Source organism: Cupressus sempervirens, chromosome 2, assembly GCF_028749045.1.
Source record: "Cupressus sempervirens isolate cs-2001-9-10 chromosome 2, ASM2874904v1, whole genome shotgun sequence".
In the NCBI taxonomy this organism is placed as follows: domain Eukaryota; kingdom Viridiplantae; phylum Streptophyta; class Pinopsida; order Cupressales; family Cupressaceae; genus Cupressus; species Cupressus sempervirens.
Window position 1 is genome coordinate 520,000,539 of NC_143119.1, and position 18,736 is coordinate 520,019,274.

At 34.1% G+C, this 18,736-nt stretch overlaps 1 protein-coding gene across 1 annotated transcript; it reads right to left on the reverse strand.

Annotated features, from left to right (window-relative positions):
* Nucleotides 1-15,554: 15,554 nt before the first annotated feature.
* On the reverse strand, nt 15,555-18,527 carry LOC149573237 (trihelix transcription factor GTL1-like). Its single transcript, XM_089814431.1, has 2 exons — nt 18,035-18,527; nt 15,555-17,093 (listed from the first exon to the last, which is right to left on the reverse strand). The coding sequence occupies exons 1-2, from the start codon at nt 18,394-18,396 to the stop codon at nt 15,854-15,856; spliced, it is 1,602 nt and encodes a 533-aa protein (XP_089670557.1). The 5' UTR covers nt 18,397-18,527; the 3' UTR covers nt 15,555-15,853.
* Nucleotides 18,528-18,736: the final 209 nt, after the last annotated feature.

The following is an 18,736-nucleotide window of genomic DNA, read 5'->3' on the forward strand; positions in this document are numbered from 1 at the left end:
ATTGGAGGTTTATCCAAGTATCCTTTGATTTGATCTAGGCTCTTTTGACATTCTTCATTCCAAAGACATATTGATGCAGGAGCATCCAGAGGTATAAGGGCAATCCTGTGTCACCCAAAAAAATGTACTTAGACTTAGTTTCTATTTCATGTCTTTACATTTTTGGATACCCATTTGGCTCAAATAAAGGTTCCAACTCTCATAGTTCAACTATTAGTGCGTTTGAAAATCCCAAAAAAATAGGAGCATGTATTTGGGTGATCATTTCGGTAAACTAGAAGGTGTGAATTGGCCAAATGAATGTAATCATGATTTAGAGCATTCCAAAAAAAGAATAAGGTCAATAGGCCCCACGGTTTGAAATTTATTGCAGTTTTTTGAGTTTTGGAGACCTCCTAAGAATGCTTCAAAGTCAGGTTTGGGGCATTAAATGACCTTGAAAAGGGTCAAAAATGGGGGATGAGCGAAGCTTGTCCATAGGGCTATAGAGCGCTTTGAGAGCTTTCTGAAAATGTAAACAGTTCGTCAATCGGAGCTACGGTTCAAAAGTTATGCCTCCCGGAAGTTCGGCTACCGTTTTTGGATTCTTCTAGATTTGCACCAACTTCTAATGCAGCTTCTGGAACCTTCTATTTTGTCGGTGGATGCCTACTAGCACTTTCTAGAATGTACTCCTAGTCCTTAACCCTCCGGGGTCTATTTAAGGATATTTTCGGCATTGTAAAAGGTAGTTCGGAGTGGAGTTTGAGAGGGGGTGCTAAAAGGAGAAATATTCTCCAGATTTATGCTATTGTAAGCCTTAGGGCATGTTTTGAAGTCTATTTTCTCTGCACTATTTGTACTAGCTTATTTTCTTAGTTAATATAATTTTCCCTTTCTATTGGTTCCATTCTATTCTTGGGTTGTGTCTCCATCACATATTGATCCTTTGCACAAGTTTTTATTGGAGGTTTGTGCTCTATCAACTAACTATGATATAAATCACCTAATAGATTGAAGACATCCTTGAAGATTTCTTAGTTGAAAAATGTTCTTAGGAGGAATTTCCATAATAGCTTACACTTTTTCTGGATCAACTTCTATGCCTTTTGTAGATATGATGTAGCCTAACAATTTCATTGATTGTGACACCAAAAATGCACATTTTGTGATTTAACATAAGTTGAAACTATTCAATGCGGTCCAATATCAAAATCAAGTAATCAAGGTGCATATCTCTTTTCTTAGATTGAGCTAATGTGTCATCAACATAATCTTCCATATTCGTATGCATCATGTTGTGGAATATAATAGTCATGGCTCTTTGGTAAGTGGATCATGCATTCTTTAACTTGAATGGCATGAGATTTCAATAGAAAGTAACACATGCACATGTAAAAGCCATTTTTATTGATACCTAGGGGCAATTTTAATTTGATTATATTCAGAGAAGCCATCCATTAAGGAGTACATTTCATATCTCACAGTCATATCCACTATTATTTCTTTGTTAGGAAGTGGAAAATCATCGTTAAGGCATGCTTTGTTCAAATCTTTGAAATCTATGCATAGATAAATGAACTTATCATGTTTTAATAGGAATAATGTTTGAGATCCATTCGACATGTTCAATAGTTTGGATGAATTTTTCACTTAATAATTTTTCAAGCTCAACTTTTACTAGCAATGCCACATGACGGTGCATTTTTCTCAATTTTTTCTTGACAGGTTTAACATTAGAAGAAATAGATAGGTGATGCATGAGATCTGTGTCTAGGCCACACATATCTGAATAAGTCCATGCAAATTTTATCTTGTTTTCTTGGAAGAACTTAGTGAATTTCTCTTTTTCCTCAGCTGATAGTGATTGAGCAACATGAATGATCTTAGGAGACTCTTTTGTACAAAGATTCATATTCTATTTAGGTTCAATGAGAATCAAAGATCTATCTTGAAAATAGCTTGATAGACTACCAAGCACCTCATCCTCAAGTTCCTTGAAGAGGTTCTCACCCTTGGATATGTCTTTATTTTTTCCATTTTGAGGTTTAGACACAATGACAAAGTGATATTTTCCATGTGAATAGTTTTTAAATTTTTTTTCTTTATTTTGTGACCGAGGTACTTGATGTCTATCTCCATCATGTTAATCATTGGTTTAGTAGTGGAAGGCACCGTAGGCTCAATAACATTTAGGTAGTAGGTGATCTTATAGTCATTCTAAAAAGAGGGTAGCTCTAGTCTTTGGTGTTGAATAGTCTATTCTATGAGATTGTGGTGTATGAGTGATAGGGAAGTGGAAGCTTTGAGATTTTTGATGTAGATGGAATTGTCTCTAGTGATAAGAGAAGTTGAGCCTATATAGAAATCTCTAAAGGGATCAAAATCAAGAGTAGACCTATAGGGATCAACATTATCCACTAAAGAAAATTTTGAGCCAAACTCATCAGACCCTAGACTAGACTCATCAACTTTGGCTGGGTGACATAAGCATGTATGACATCCACTCCTAACTCACAATAGACATCTGAGAGATATTCCCATTCATATTTATCATAATTGGTACTTTGATTCTAAGCTAGTAGTCGAGCAATGTTTTCTCTTATTCTTCCCCTATTAGGATCTTCATTATCATTTTCATCAGAGTCATGTTGTGTAGACATAGGAGCTGTAACAACATTACTGGTGATCATTGGTTCTTCTCTTCAAAGTAGAGAAGTAGGAGGTATGAAGTCTTCTTCTTGTATACAAGAAGTAGAAAAAAGTGGATCATTATGCTTTGACTCACTAGTCACAGGTGCCTTTCTATCAAACTTTGGTAATTCAAACTCTAACCCAAATCCTAGACCAACAATATCTCTATTTTTGCATCCCTTAGTATGACTTAAGGGTTCTACAAGAGATTTATTATCACCATTTATGAACCCTTGGCCATTATAGCCCATATTTTACAAGAATTTGTAGCCTTTTCCATAGCGCTTGGGCAAAATGGGTGTGGTGATTGTAACCTCATCCACATATTATTCCCTATAAATCTAGTCTCTTATGGCTTTATCCTCCTTTTCTACTTCTAGTGTAATGGAGGACTGGACAAAGGTCCCAAAGACCATCATGGCAGAAACCGAGGGCTTCATCTTCTCATAAAGTTTCCCATAAGATCTTGGAGAAACTGAGAAAGAAACAATATAATCTAGAGTATATTCTCCCATGCCAAGTCTCATCATTTTTAATTTATGTTCGCATGCCTTGAGGGATGGTTTGAACTCATAAGAAGAGTGATTATGGGGAATTGGTATCTCAATAGTAGTGAGCATGTTAATGGATATTGAATTGTCCCCTAGAATAATGATCTCAATACCATTGAATGAGAATTTTATACAGTGGTTGAATGTTGATGGCACAACTTGCATGTCATGGATCCATGGTCTTCGTAGCAATAGATTATATGTCGGTGAGATGTCTAAGACGTGAATGACCACATCTTTATCCATGGGACCCTCATGAATAGGTAGCACAATTAGGCCTTTAGAAGGTCGTTCAACCTCATCATATGCTTTGATGGTGATTTTACATCTAGGATCAATAGAAAATTTAGATATGCTGAGCTACTGGATGACACTAAAGGAGATAATATTTAAACTTGCACCATTGTCTATGAAGACTCGACATACACAAGTGTGAAAGATTTGTATTTCGATGTGGAGAGCTAGGTTTTGGGGATGACTAAGGGCCTTGTCATATTCTTTAGAGAATGTGAGATAGTGAGGCAAAGAAATATGGTTGACCATGGCTTCGAATCTATCACCATCAATATCCATAGGGATTTTGGCAGGGGGTAAAACTTTTCAAGAATCTCCTTGTGCAAAGGAGACAATTCTAGCAACTCAAAGATAGAGATTTGAGCACGAGTTCATTGAAATTGACTAACAAGATCATAACTAGATATAGTTGGACTAGCCATGTATTTGGACAAGGAGGCATTCTTGGGGTCATTTTCTATTTTGAGAGCAACCTTGGATTTCCCCTTGGTGACAACATTGAGTGTCTCACCATGCAAAGAGAATGGTTTTTCCACATTAAGAATTACCTTAGGCCTAGTGTCTCTATAGTTTTTTTAAGAAATGCATGTTTTCAAGACTATCTTAGGCTTCTCTTCATTAGTGTCATAGTTGGGTACCTTGTCAAATTTAGGACCCATCATGCAAATATGTTCAACAGGCTCCAACATGTTTATGACGTTCTTTGTATTAGTATAAGTGTAGATGATCTTGGCATCATGGTTTTCTTGTTAGCATGAAATGATTGCCATTTTTTGTATTTAGGTAATTTTTTTTGAAGGCCTTATGATCACAATTTTTAACTAAGCCATCTTTTACAACCTTGCCTCCATTAATGATGTCTTGGATAACATCCTTGAGCTTGAAACAATTTTTGGTGTTATGTCCCTTACTCCCATGATAGTTGCAAAAGTGACAATTTCTCCACCAATCAAGTTTGACAGATGGGTTATAGGCTCATCTATAAGAAGGGGGATAATATTCTAGATGACCATTTTTAGGTGATTATAGTTAGGATTTTCTATTACAAAATGTATGCAAGATGAGCCCACTGTCTAAACATGCAATTATACAATGTAGTTTTTATATACAAAAGAGATAGATACAAAAACCTCTTTATTGATTTCTGCTATGTTTTAAATATCTCTGATCATACATAATATATACCTCACATAGCCTTCATATAAGTTCGCATATTACATCTAACACATTTACATATTGCACACATTACCATACTACTTCACATAATTTGATCTTTTACTTATACCTTTCCTTTTTACTTTCCCTGTCGACCTTTAAGCATTCACATGCTTGGTATAATATAAAATTAGTTCTTTCAAACTTAGGGTTAACATCTAGGATGTCATCTCTAATTAATTAAGTAATTATTTTTTCACTAGAATAATTCCTTAATCCATAAATACCAAATTACTAATGTGTTATGTTTTGCTGTATTCATTGGCTTTACTAATAATATTGTTATATCTAATGTTGTATTGTTGGTATTGTACTTCTCTCTTGCACATGTCATCATAAGAATCTGTATTATTTGTATCCAAGTTCACACATGCCAAAAGTACCTCTGTGGATTGTGCATACCAAAACTGTCTCTATACTGCTAGTTAGACAATTTGATACTTAGACAATTTTTTGTATATGACTATGAGACCTTTGGCTGTAAACTATTGGAAATATAGATGGAGTAACTGAGAGGGGGGGTGAATCAATTACCACAAAAAAAAATCCACATATCCCTTAGATGTTTGATAAACTAGTTATTGCTGTCACTCAGTGAACATAAAGAAAAATGTTGTAACTCAGTAGATGCAGTGTATGTTAACTTATTACTGATCTTAAACATTCACAGTGATTAACATGCAACCATAAAAGAAATAAAATCAAAACATGAGACACCATATTTAATGTGGAAACCCAATATGGAAAAAACTGCCAACTGAAGTGAGCCTTGTTAGGAGCTAACCTAGTTAAAGGTTACAAAACACACTGTTAGGTGTGAACTTGTTAGAGGATTTAATCACCCTATTAGGAGTGGCCTTGCAAGAGGTCTTTAAAAAAATTCAATAGAATTGTCACCTTGTTAGAGGATTTACAAATTGTCATTGCTACAATGGTGAGAAAGTAACAATGAAAATGACCTGAATGAGATGCAACTAAATTGCTGATATAGATCTTTGTTCTACTTCACTAGATCCTTTCTAATCAAATAAAACTTTGTTTCTCCTCAAGGATATCTGATCATCCTTCACAGTTCGCTCACACTTTCTTCAATCAATACACTTGCATGCTCATTCATTACTATTTAGAATTCTCAACTTGACCTTTCATATATACCTTTTAGATTATCAAGTTAGCTCATTTACTAGTTAAAATTACCAATAATCATTATCTTAGTCGGCTACAATCATTACATGAAATAATTAAATCTTATTTCCCAAAACAACAAAATCCTTCATTGGTCGACCTTGCTCGGTAAACACTATTCTTGAACGGATTTCCTGTGTTAACCAATAGAGGCTTGGTTAACACTGAAAACTCTACAAAATCCTTTGAAGATCAAGTGAACTTGGTAAACACTGACTTTCCTTCATTATCTATGTGAGCTCTATTAACACTGACTTCTACCAAAAAATTCTTTGACACCCGAGTGAGCTTAGTAGAAACTGTTTCCACAGAGTAATTTCCAAGAATGCTCAGTAGACTTTGAAATTTGCTTTGCTAACCATCTGAGCTTGGTAGACACTGACTAATAATCGATATGACATTTGTGTAACATTAAAGACAACACACAATTGGACAATTGTATCCAACAATCTTCCTCTTTGGCATTGATGGTAACACAACATGTCATAGCACAATGAAATTTGCAAACAAGTCTTTCTCTGATAAATTTTTTTCTCCCTCTTTTCTAAACAACAAACTCTCCCTTAAACAAATTTTAGAAAGATATGATAGTAAACTCTCCCTCTTTGACAACACATGCCAAAGACAACACATACCAAATGAGTATCAATGTACCTTAAGTACTGATTCATATGCAATGTTCCCATGACTATGCTACATCAACTGATAGATCCTCACCTTGGTTTCTGTTGATGCATCACTAAAACTTTATTTTAGTGAGCTTTAGATAGGGGAATGACCCCTAACTTACCTCTTAGATACAAGAATGCATCCTTAGGTAATGGCTTGGTGAATATGTTAGCAATCTGTTCTTTTGTATGGACATATTCTAATCTAATCTCCTTATCCTACACCAATTCTCTGACAAAGTGATACTCTATAGCAATGTGCTTAGGTTTGGAATGCATAATTGGATTTTTTGATATGTTAATTGCACTTGTATTGTCACAAAACATAAAAAATGGTTATTGAATCTCAACCTTCATGCCTTCCAACAACTGTTTAAACTAAACAATGTTAGAACAATTCAGTACTGCTGCAACATACTCTGCCTCTGCTGTAGTTTGGGATGTACAATTTTGCTTTTTTCTTGTCGAAGATACTAGTCTTTTTCCAAGAAAGAATGCTCCTCCACTTGTACTCTTTTTGTCATCCAGATTACCAACCCAACTAGCATCAGTGAACACTTTTAGGTCCATATTTCCTCCAAATTTATACCACAAGCCATAATCTTCAATTCCTTTCAAGTACCTCAAGATCCTTTTGATTGCCATCATATGATTTTCTCTAGGTTTTGCTAAAAATCTTGCTACTATACCAACTGTAAGAGCAATATCAGGCCTTGTATGAACTACATACTGCAATTTTCCAATCATTGATCTATATAAGGTCTGATCTACCTCTTTTGATTCATCATCTTTGGTAAGTTTTAGTCTAGTACACATGGGTGTTCCAACTGGTTTACAATATTCCATACCAAACTTCTTTAGTATCTCCTTGATGATTTAGATTGAGTGATGTAGATACCATTCTTGCTCTACTGTATTTGAAGACCAACAAATAATTTAATCTCACCAAACATAGGCATTTCAAATTCTTTGTTCATTTTCTCTGAAAAACCTTTGCATAGATCATCATTTCCTGTAAACAAAGTATAATCCACAAATATTTCTGCCAAAACAATCTTGTCATCTGGTCCTTCCTTGATGTACAAGCTACTGTTATCATTAGTTATCTGGAAACCAATCTGAATAAGATAGTTATGCAATCTCTCATACCATACTCTAGGAGCTTGTTTCAGACCATACAATGCTTTATGTAATTTGCAAACCATATCCTTTTTATCTAGATCAACAAAACCTTTAGGTTGCTCAATGTAGACTTCTTCAACAAGAATATCATTGAGAAATGTTGATTTGACATCCATATGATATACCTTAAATCTTTTGCATGCTGTATATGCTAATAAGATCTTGATACCTTCCAATCTTACAACAGGAGCAAAAGTCTCTCCATAATCAATTCCTTCTTCTTGAGATTAGCCTTTACACACCAATCTAGTTTTGTTTCTTGATACCTTACCATCTTCATTCAACTTATTTTTGAATACCCACTTTGTTCCAATCACATTTTTATCTTTAGGCCTAGGTACAAGAGTTCGGGTTTTGTTCTTCTCTATTTGTTCTATCTCTTCATTCATACCCTCAATCCAACTTTCATTTTTCAATGCATCTTTGACATTTCTAAGTTCAAAATCAGCAAGTAAACAAGTACCTTTTAGCTTACTTCTTGTCATAGTACCTTTTGATTTGTCTCCAATAATCTAATCTAGTGCATGATGTCTCCTGACATACTTGGCCAATATAGGTTCCTTGCCTCTTGAATGAATTGCATTGTCATCCTCTTGCACTTCAACTTCAGGTTCTGGCTACTCTGGCTCGGTAGGCATTGTCTCGGTAGCTTCAAACTATGACTTGGGTTCCTGTGACTCAGTTGGAACTTCTTGCAACTCGGTGACTAAAGACTCAGGAGTAGAAGTCACTTGATTGATAGATGTATTTGGCAATGTATCAAGTTCAATGAAAAAAAATCTCCTGTAATCTTTTGGTTCCTTTTTGCTTTCTTCTTCAATCCTTTCTACAAACTCGTCAACTTTCACATGTGCACTTTCTATGATTTTGTGAGTAGACAAATTCAAACATCTATATGCCTTACTCTTGCAAGAATATCCCAAAAATATACCTTCATCACCCTTCACATAAAATTTTCCTTTTCTAGATTCTTTCAAAATGTAACATTTACTTCCAAATACTTTCAAGTAACTTACATTGGGTTTATAGCCATACCATAATTCATAAGGAGTTTTGAATGAGTCCTTCTTCAGCTATACTTGGTTTAAGGTATGAACTGCAGTGCTGATAGCTTCCTTCCAGTATTTGATAGCAATGTTATTTTCAATCATTAGAGTCCTTGCACAATCCATGATGAATCTGTTCCTTCTGTCAGCTATTCCATTCTGCTCAGGAGTTCTAGGAGTTGATACCTATCTTTTGATTCCTCTTTCAATGCAAAATTTATTGAATTCATGGGAGATGAATTCACCACCTCTGTCTGATCTCAAATATTTTAGTCTTTTCCTTGTTTCCTTCTCTACTATGGCCAAATACCATTTGAATTTCTCAAATGCTTCTATCTTCTCTCCCAGATACATAACAATCATCATTCTAGAGTAGTCATCAACAAAAATAATAAAGAACTTTTCTCCAGTATAGCTCTCAATTCCAATAGGTCCACACAAATCAGTATGCAAAATTTCCAAAATATCTTTAGATTGAAAGCTTTTGCTTTTAAAACTAGTCTTTTCCATGTTACCAATCTGACAATTCTTGCGTAGACCAACATCAGGTTTCTTTAAACTAGGAATGCCTCTTACTTTCCTGAATTTTCTTATTTTTACCATGTTATCAAAATTTACATGACATAACCTTCTGTGTTGTAACCAACTTTCTTCATCTTGAGCAATAAAACATGAGCACTCACCAAGTTCAAGATAAAACAAGTTACCTTTTGCTTTTATGCCCGATCCAACCAGCTTTCCTTTGTCATCCAATAGTCTTGCTTTTCCATGCATGAATTCCACCTTGAATCCAATATTGATTAGCTATGCTACATTCAACAGATTATGTTTTAGTCCTTCAACCCAATAGGCATTATCACATACAAGTTCTTTGGTTAATGAGATTCAGCCTCTTCCTTTTATGCAACAAGGTTCATTATTTCTAAACCTTACACTACCACCATTATAGTCTTCAAAATGTTCAAACTTAGTTTTGTCACCAGTCATATGATGAGAACAACCACTGTTTATGATCCATGTATTTTTTCTCACATGAGAGCTAAGTGCCATCTTATCTTCCTCATCATTATTAGATTCATCTTTCATAGCAATGTAAACAATTTCATCTTCACCATTATTAGAATCCTTAGAGTCCTTAGCCATAAAACATTTTTTCTTACCTTTGTCCTTGAATGATTTGAAATCTTTCTTGCCATTGCACTTATGACCTTTCTTCTCATCCTTGCTTTGTTTGTTTGGACATCTAGTTGCAATATGACCAATTTCCTCACATGAAAAACAGATTAGGGGAACCTTATCTTTGTATTTTTCTTTTCCTCTAGAATATTTCCTTGCAAGTAGAGCTTCAAATACTTCAAGATCACTGTCAGTACTTTCTTCTAATTCTTCTTCACTTTCTAACTGAGATTCCTTTATCTTCTTGCCTTTTTCCTTGAGTGCATCCAAATTTATCTTATGATTTGCTTCACATCTTCTTTCTTGAATTGTAGATACTCTAATTGCATAAATGGGAAGAAATGTTCTAAGAACTTTACTTACAACTGTTTCTTCTATCATATCTCCTCCTGAAGCTTTGATTGCATTGACACTTGCTTTGACTCTTTCAACATATTTGGAAATGTTTTCATCCTCTCTTATTCTCATCTCATCAAATTGTCCTCTTAGACTTTTTGCTTTGGCTCTCCTCACATTATCATCACCTCCATAGATATCCTTTAACTTGTTCCACATTTCAAAGGTAGTTTTGCAGTCCTTGATATCATCAAATTCTTCATTGCTTAGGGCAGATGCAATGTCTATCATCATGGTGTTATGAGTCTTCTTCTCACCAATATCATTAACAAATAGTGTACTAGAAGGAGTTGTGTATTCTTGACCAAAGCATTTCAATCCTATATCTCCAATGGAAGCCAGATGAAGTCTCGTTAGTCCCTACCATGCTAAAAAGTTATCCCTGTTAAGCCTTGGAATTTCTCTCTTGTAAGACATCCCGATCTTTAGCTTAGATCCTTGAAATCCTTTCTACAAGCACCAAAAGCTCTGATACCAATTGTTGGAAATATAGATGGAGTAACTAAGGAGGGGGGGGGGGGGGTGGTGAATCAATTACCACAAAAACAAATCCATAGATCCCTTAGATGTCTAATAAACTAGTTACTGCTATCACTTGGTGAACATACAGAAAAATGTTGTAACTCGATAGATGCAGTGTATGTTAACTTATTACTGATCTTAAACATTCACAGTCATTAACATGCAACCATAAAAGAAATAACATCAACACATGAGACACTAGATTGAACATGGAAACCCAATATGGGAAAAACCACCAAGTAACTAGTTACTGATTTTCACTCTTCTAAAGTGAGCCCTGTTAGGAGCCAACCTAGTTAAAGGTTACAAAACACATTGTTAGGTGTGACCTTATTAGAGGATTTAATCACCCTATTAAGAGTGGCCTTACAAGAGGTCTTTAGAAAAATTCAATAGAACTGTCACCTTGTTATAGGATTTACAAATGGCTGCTAGATCAACTCTATTAAGAGATTTAGGAATCACTGCTACAATGGTGAGAAAGTAACAATGAAAATGACCTGAATGAGATGCAACTGAATTGCTGATACAGATCTCTGTTCTACTTCACTAGATCCTTTTTTATCAAATAAAACTTTGCTACTCCTCAAGGATATCTGACCATCCTTCAGAGTTCACTCACACTTTCTTCAGTCAATATACTTGCATGCTCATTCATTACTCTTTAGAATTCTCAACTTGACCTTTCATATATACCTTTCAAATTATCAAGTCAACTCATTTACAAGTTACAATTACCAATAATCATTAGGTTAGTTGGCTACAATCATTACATGAAATAATTAAACTTTATTTCCCAAAACAAAAAATTCCTTCATTGGCTGACCCTGCTCAGTAAACACTATTCCTAAACTGATTTCTTGTGTTAACCAATAGAGACTCGGTTAACACTGTGAACTTTGCAAAATCCTTTGGAGATCGAGTGAACTTGGTAAACACTAACTTTCCTTTTTTAACCATGTGAGCTCGGTTAACACTAACTTCTACCATAAAATTCTTTGATGCCCAAGTGAGCTCGGTAGAAATTGTTTCCATAGAGTAATTTCTAGGAATGCTCGGTAGGCTTTGAAATTTGTTTTGTTGACCAACTGAGCTCGATAGACATTGACTAATAACTAATATGATATTTTTGTAATATCAAAGACAACACACAATTGGATAATTGTATCCAACAGTAAATTGTGCCTTTTATTCCTAAGATATATGTTTTTATAAATGACAACTCTGAATTTTTCTACTTATCCATATTGCCAACAAGATCATCTTATTGACTACATCCTAACATGTGCATCAGGTAAAATTCTCTAACAAGGTGGACCTAGCAGTCTTTTGTAAAATCTCTTAACAAAGTACATACTTTAGTGTATTGTAAAATCCTTTCACAAGGTAAACCTACGAGTCCTTCATACTCCTGATAGAATAGATCACTAGAAGTGATCAATTGTAATCCCTAATAGGTCAAATTTATTACTAGCAATGAAGCATTGTGAGTGTCAACCCTACCCCAATTTTACATTCTCTTTGGAGGGTTTCTAGGTTACCAAATATTGTGTCAAAGTGTTATGGTGTTGATTTCTTTATTTCTTTATGTTCATGCATAACAATATATAAAACAATCTAATAAAGAAAGGCAAAAGTAATCTAACAAACAAGATTTAAGTGGTTCTTGATTCACCGCTCCTCCCCCTTGCCCCCTCTTAGTCACCTATATATTGTTACATTTACAACACTTGAAACCTATGAATCACTAATTAAATTTTGTTAGAGAAGAGAAGGGTTTAACCCCTAATCACATTCTTAACCCTCCAAATGCTTTCTTTGGCAAAAGGATTAGTAAAACTATCAACAAAGTGATTAGTAGAAGGGACATATTGTGAAGAAACATTAACATCAAACAAATATTCTCTTATGAAATGATAATGAATATCAATGTTCTTTGTACATGAATTCATAGATGGATTCTTTAAATATCGACTATACTTTGATTATAATAATAGATGGGAATCGGTTTAGATACCATTACTCTCATATTTGGAAAAGTTTGAATGATCTAAATAACCTATGGACAACAACAATACACAACTATATATTATACCTCTATAGTATAAAGTATATTAGATTCTTGCTTCTTACTATGTGAAAACACTAGGTTGTTACCTATGAAGAATGTTATCCCTAAAGTACTTTTCCTATCATTAAGAAAACCTACCCAATCTAAGTTAGTGTAAGAAACAAATACAAAATTGTCATGTTTAGGATATGAAATTACATAATCCAAAGTACCTTTAATATATCTAAAAATTATTTTAACTTCCATAACATGAGATTCCTTGGGTGAAGATTGAAATCTTGCAACTAGAAAAACACTGTGCATGATATTAGGCCTTGAAGTAGTGAGGTATAGTAAAATAGAAATCATATATCTATAACTTGTATGATCGACATCAAGATAATCATCATTTTTAGTAAGTTTATAGCCTATTATCATTGGTGTTCCCATAGGATTACAATGTTCCATGTGAAATTTATTTAACTTTTCATTTGCATACTTAGTTTTTGATAAGAATACACCATTTTTCAATTGAGAAATCTGTATCCCAAGAAAATATGATAATTTCCAATTTATATACATTTCAAATTATATAAGCTTTGAAAAACCTTGACTTAATGCATCATCTTTTGATCCAACTACTTTATCATCAACATAAATAAGTACCACAAGAATATCACCATCTTTAACCTTAACATACAAGTTACTATCAACACCACCTCTTGTTAAACCATTACTAATGAGATACCAATCCAATTGAGAGTACCAAGAACTAGGATCTTGACTCAAACCAAAGAGTGTTTTCTTTAACTTGTAAACATGATTATGAAACTCTTTTCTTTCATAGCCTTCTGGCTGATCCATATATATCTCTTCCTCGAAATAAACATTTAGAAATGCATTTTCAACATCTGTTTGGTACATTTTGAAAACCATCGCAAGCTAAAAATACAATAAATATTCCAACTGTCCCAATTCTTGCATTTCGTGCAAAGGCCTCATCAAAATCCTCACCTTCAATTTGATTATAACCCTTATGCACTAATCTATTTTTTTGTTTCTATAGATTTTCATTTTCATCAAGTTTATTTGTAAAGATCTATTTAGAACATATTATATTTTAACCTTTAGATCTAGGTATTGATTCCCAAGTTTTTTTTTTATAATTTGACTTAGACATTTGACTCCTTATCAACCATTTTCTTGAAAATCTTAAACTTGTTAAATACCTTTGATTTGTGCTTTAAAAAAGTTACCCATGTTATCCTTGTATAATCATATATAGAAAAATTATGAAGTATTTTTTCACTATTTAATGGCATTGTCCTTGTAGGGCCACATAAATTAGTATGTATAAACTATAACTATTTAGAAGCAAAATGATCTTTAGAAGAGAAATATTTCTTTACTTTTTAACATGTTGACACCCTTCACAAAACATATAAATTAAAGATTAAAAAATTTAAAATTAAATAAATAAATAATATCATACTAAATTGAAAAAAATTAATTATGTCCTTAAGTTATGAAAAAAAAACACTACATATACAATGTTATTTTAAAAAATGAAAGAATAATTTGATACTAACCTTAACAAAATATAGAAATAATAATTTCAGTAAACCATAATCCTATCAATAACCATATCCCTAATATAGATTTAATAAAATAGACATTAATATTTTAAATTAAAAATACTATCATCCAAATTTCTTCAAAGTAAAAACAATTTAAAATTAAAATACACATTGCTTGCTCCTACAGTAATCATCTATATTTCTTAAAAAATGCATGTATAAATATATATGTATGTATGTATGTATGTATATACATACATACATACACACACACACACACACACACACACACACACACACATGTATGTATATATGTATATGTATGTATGTATATATATGTATATATATATGAATATACATATATATACATATATATACATACATACATACATACATATACATACATACATACATGTATATATATATATATATATGTAACTATATATATATATACACACACACACATATATACGTATACTATATATGTATGTATATATGTATATATATGTATATATACATATACATATACATATATACGTATACATATATATGTACATACACACACATATATAGGGCTGACTTCATACATAAAAAAATAAAAAATAAAGAAAACATACAAGCTCCAAGAAATTAAAAAGATGATGGGCTTTGATGCTAATGTTGCTAATTTTTATCTTTCTTTAAACATGTCTCCAAATACTATACTCTAGATGTATAGAACATTTTAAAATACAACCACCACTTATACATTAATCAATATAGTGTGTGCAAAGTTGGATCACAATGACTAATGAAGTAGGCAGCAATAAAGGATATTTGAATAGTGAAGGGAAGTCCACAATTGCAAAAGTGAAATTGTGTCTAGTCTACATGGATTGTGTCTACTCTACATGGCTGTAACTATTAAAGGTGATGAATAATAAATAAAAATTGAAGAATATTAGAAATAAAAAAGATTGAATCGAATTCCACACGTATCTATGCTATTTCAAAATTTATTAATTACATAAACAACACAATTTTCAAAATAACCCCACAAATAGGTAAAAGTTGATCATATTACACTCCTATACAACGTGTCGAATTCATATCATTTAATAATCCTCTTCAATACGTCAGGTCTTCGTAATAATTACAATATTTTGTAATTTAAAGATAACGCTCCGTTAAAATTTGCTACAGTGCTGAGCAATTACAGTCGGGTGTGTGAATTCTGTGAATAAAACGATTTTCTTCAATAAATACCCCAATCAAACTATACAAATAGATTACATAAAAACCAAAAATGGCTTCTTGGGTTTTTTTCCCTCTTTTTCAGTCAGTTCGTAAGCATATCTTCGAATGAAGAATGAGTAGCAGAAGAAGGTGCTTGATCGGCATCTGGCGGCTTTTCTTCTAATTTCTCAGCACAGATCTCTTCATTTGTTGAATTTAACTCAGAATTATTTTCTGTTGCAGGACGAATCAACTGATTGTGATGAAAATTATTGTTATTTAGGGTTAGTATGGCTGAATCCATATGAGTTTTTTGAACATTGGCCTCTGCTTTCTGATAAGGCGAATTGAGAATGGCGTTGCTGTAGAAATCGTCCAATTGGTGAAAATATGGACAGGTAGTGACCTTTTCATGGCCTTCTTTGGTATTGTCTTTGGCTTTTCTGAAATATTTGTTGATATTTTCCCATTTCTCCTTGCATCTTTTAGGGCTGCGACTGAATCCCATGGCGGCCATTTCGGCTGAGATTTGGTCCCAAAGCTTCGCTTTTGGCTCGGCTTTTTGAAACCTAGCTTCGATTCCGCTTCTCACCTTGATCAGCGCCTCTACTTCCTGCCTAGGCCACCGCTTGCATCCCGGATCGACCAACGCAGGATCGCTTTGATTGTTGCGATGAATTTGCGGAGGCGCTTGTGGCTGAGGCTGTGGAAGGGTTAAAGTTTGGCCTGTGAATTTCTGGAGAAAGGAGACTAGGGCTGAGTCTCTGGCAGCGGACAGGGCTCGATCTCGCGACCTCAGCTCAGCTTCCGCGTTCAGCCTTGCAAGCCCTTGCCTTTTCCACGCCTCTTCCCGCACAATTCTCTCCTGTTCGAGCTTTTCAATTATTTCAAAATATTTCTGCTGCATCATTTCCTGCGTCCGTGACACTTTCTCCATAAACTTTTCAAAGAATCTCACCATTTTCTCCTCGGAAATTCTTTTCCTTTTTGTGCCAGTTCTTTGAGGATTATTGTTATTATTACCAGAATCGTCGTCACAGTCGTCCAAGGACCCTGACGAAGAGCTTATTGTGCTCAAATTTGTTTGATGTACAAGTGATTTTTTCGCCGTGGCTTGATCAAATGTTCCACTAGATCCTTCATCAGCGCATCCTGTGATATTATTCATGCTGCTTCCTTTTCCGTCGGTGTACAAAGCATCCAGCTGCTTAAAGAATCTGTAAGATTTTCGGTTTTGTTTATCATGCGCTCCTTGTTTGCTCCTTTTGTAGTATTTTGACAGGTTTTCGAATTTCTCTTTGCACTTCTTCGGACTTCTGTCAAATCCGAGCTCTGCTAGCCTCCTGAGCGCCATTAATACATCCGACAACAGCAATAGTCAAACTTTACTACGAAATATCAGAGAAATAATTCAGCATGCCTTCTATCAAAGTTAATTGCCACGGCAGGGAAAAGAAATGAAGGTGCTCAAGGGTACAACTGTAGGATCTAATAATCTCTGTTTCTCAACATCAACATACACTGACATAGTATCTCAGGTATCTAAAATATGTTCTGATGTCATGTTTTTCAATTCAATTATACAATTGAATCATTCACAAATATATTATAACACCTTAAACCAGATCTTACAAATACAAAATCACCATTTTCTTTAAAGTAAAACTGAATATTACCATTTTTGAAATGAAGTCTCTCTCATTGGCCATTCTAACGAGAGAGAATATCATACTATAAATCAGATCTTACTGAAACAGAATACTCGTTCTATTTCATTATTACCATTAGAAATCAAAATAGTCATTCTCTTTAAGAATAATCACAACAGAAATCAAATCTTACTGAGACAAAATACTCATGTTGTTCAAGAAAAAAACTGAATAGAAATCAAACGTCACTGAAACAAAATACTCATTCTGTTTAAGCATAATCTTAACCCAAATCTAATCTCACCGACACAAAATAATCATAACAAAAATAAAATCTCTCTAAAACAAAATAGTCATTCTCTTTAAGAACAAAACTGAATATACCACAACGAGAACCAATTCTTACTTTACAAAACAGTCTCTCTCTTCAAGAACAAGACTTGATATCATAACGGAAATCGTTTTAATACAAATTCACCATACGCTTAAACAACAGAACAAAATTTAGATTCCAAGATTATATGATTCTGTTGAGAATTCCTTTCTGCACTTCTCTCTCTCCTCTCGTGCAAATTCTGTTTGTGCCAAAATCACAACAAAGATCCAGTTTTTGTTCAAAAAGAGCATGAGCATACCTTGAAACCTCTTCCCAGAGGGGAGCTTTGAAGATTGAATCACGGAAAGCGGCGTCCATTTGAGATCGAACAGTGAGAAGCGAGAGGGTTTCATGGCGGTGCCATCTCCTGGTTCCTGGTGCAGAGTCCTGAAATGGATGATCATCATATTCATCCTGTTGCAGATCATGATCAAACCCATCCTCTTGGCTCTTACTTTCATGAGTATTATTAGGGTGCCTGCTGGAAATGGGCGAGACCACCAATTGGCTGTACGGGATTCGATCTCTCGACTGATTGTTTTCGTGTTGTTCGTGTATGGAATTGACACGGCCACCATTGTTATTGTTATTGTTAACCCCAATTTGAGGTGCATCTTCCATTGTTTTCTTTACCAAAGTGGAGAGGGCTAAAAACTTTGTTTTATTGCAGGTAAAGTAAATCAAATATTCCTGGCACGCTACGTAATTGAAGAAACGCAAGATGCACCGACTTGAAATGCGTGTAACATGTTGGAGTGAGTTGCAAAAGTGCATAGTTTTACGTGCCTTACTCGTGCACTCATTATCAAAGAGTTTTCTACTCCCATGCCACCCCTTCAAAGCTTATCACACATCGCCAGTATTTTCAAGCTATTCAACTCGCTCCTCTTCTTTTTTAAACCCATTTCATTCTTGACACGCATTCCTTAAACAACTCTCTTTTCTAAATTTACCATTTTGA

Excerpts from the sequence above, each read along its gene's own strand:
- LOC149573237 (XM_089814431.1), bottom strand. The coding sequence starts at position 18,396 with ATGGAAGATGCACCTCAAATTGGGGTTAACAATAACAATAACAATGGT. Across the intron at positions 17,094-18,034 it reads CTCTGGGAAGAGGTTTCAAG|GAGGCTAGCAGAGCTCGGAT; the intron begins GTATGCTCATGC and ends AATGGCGCTCAG.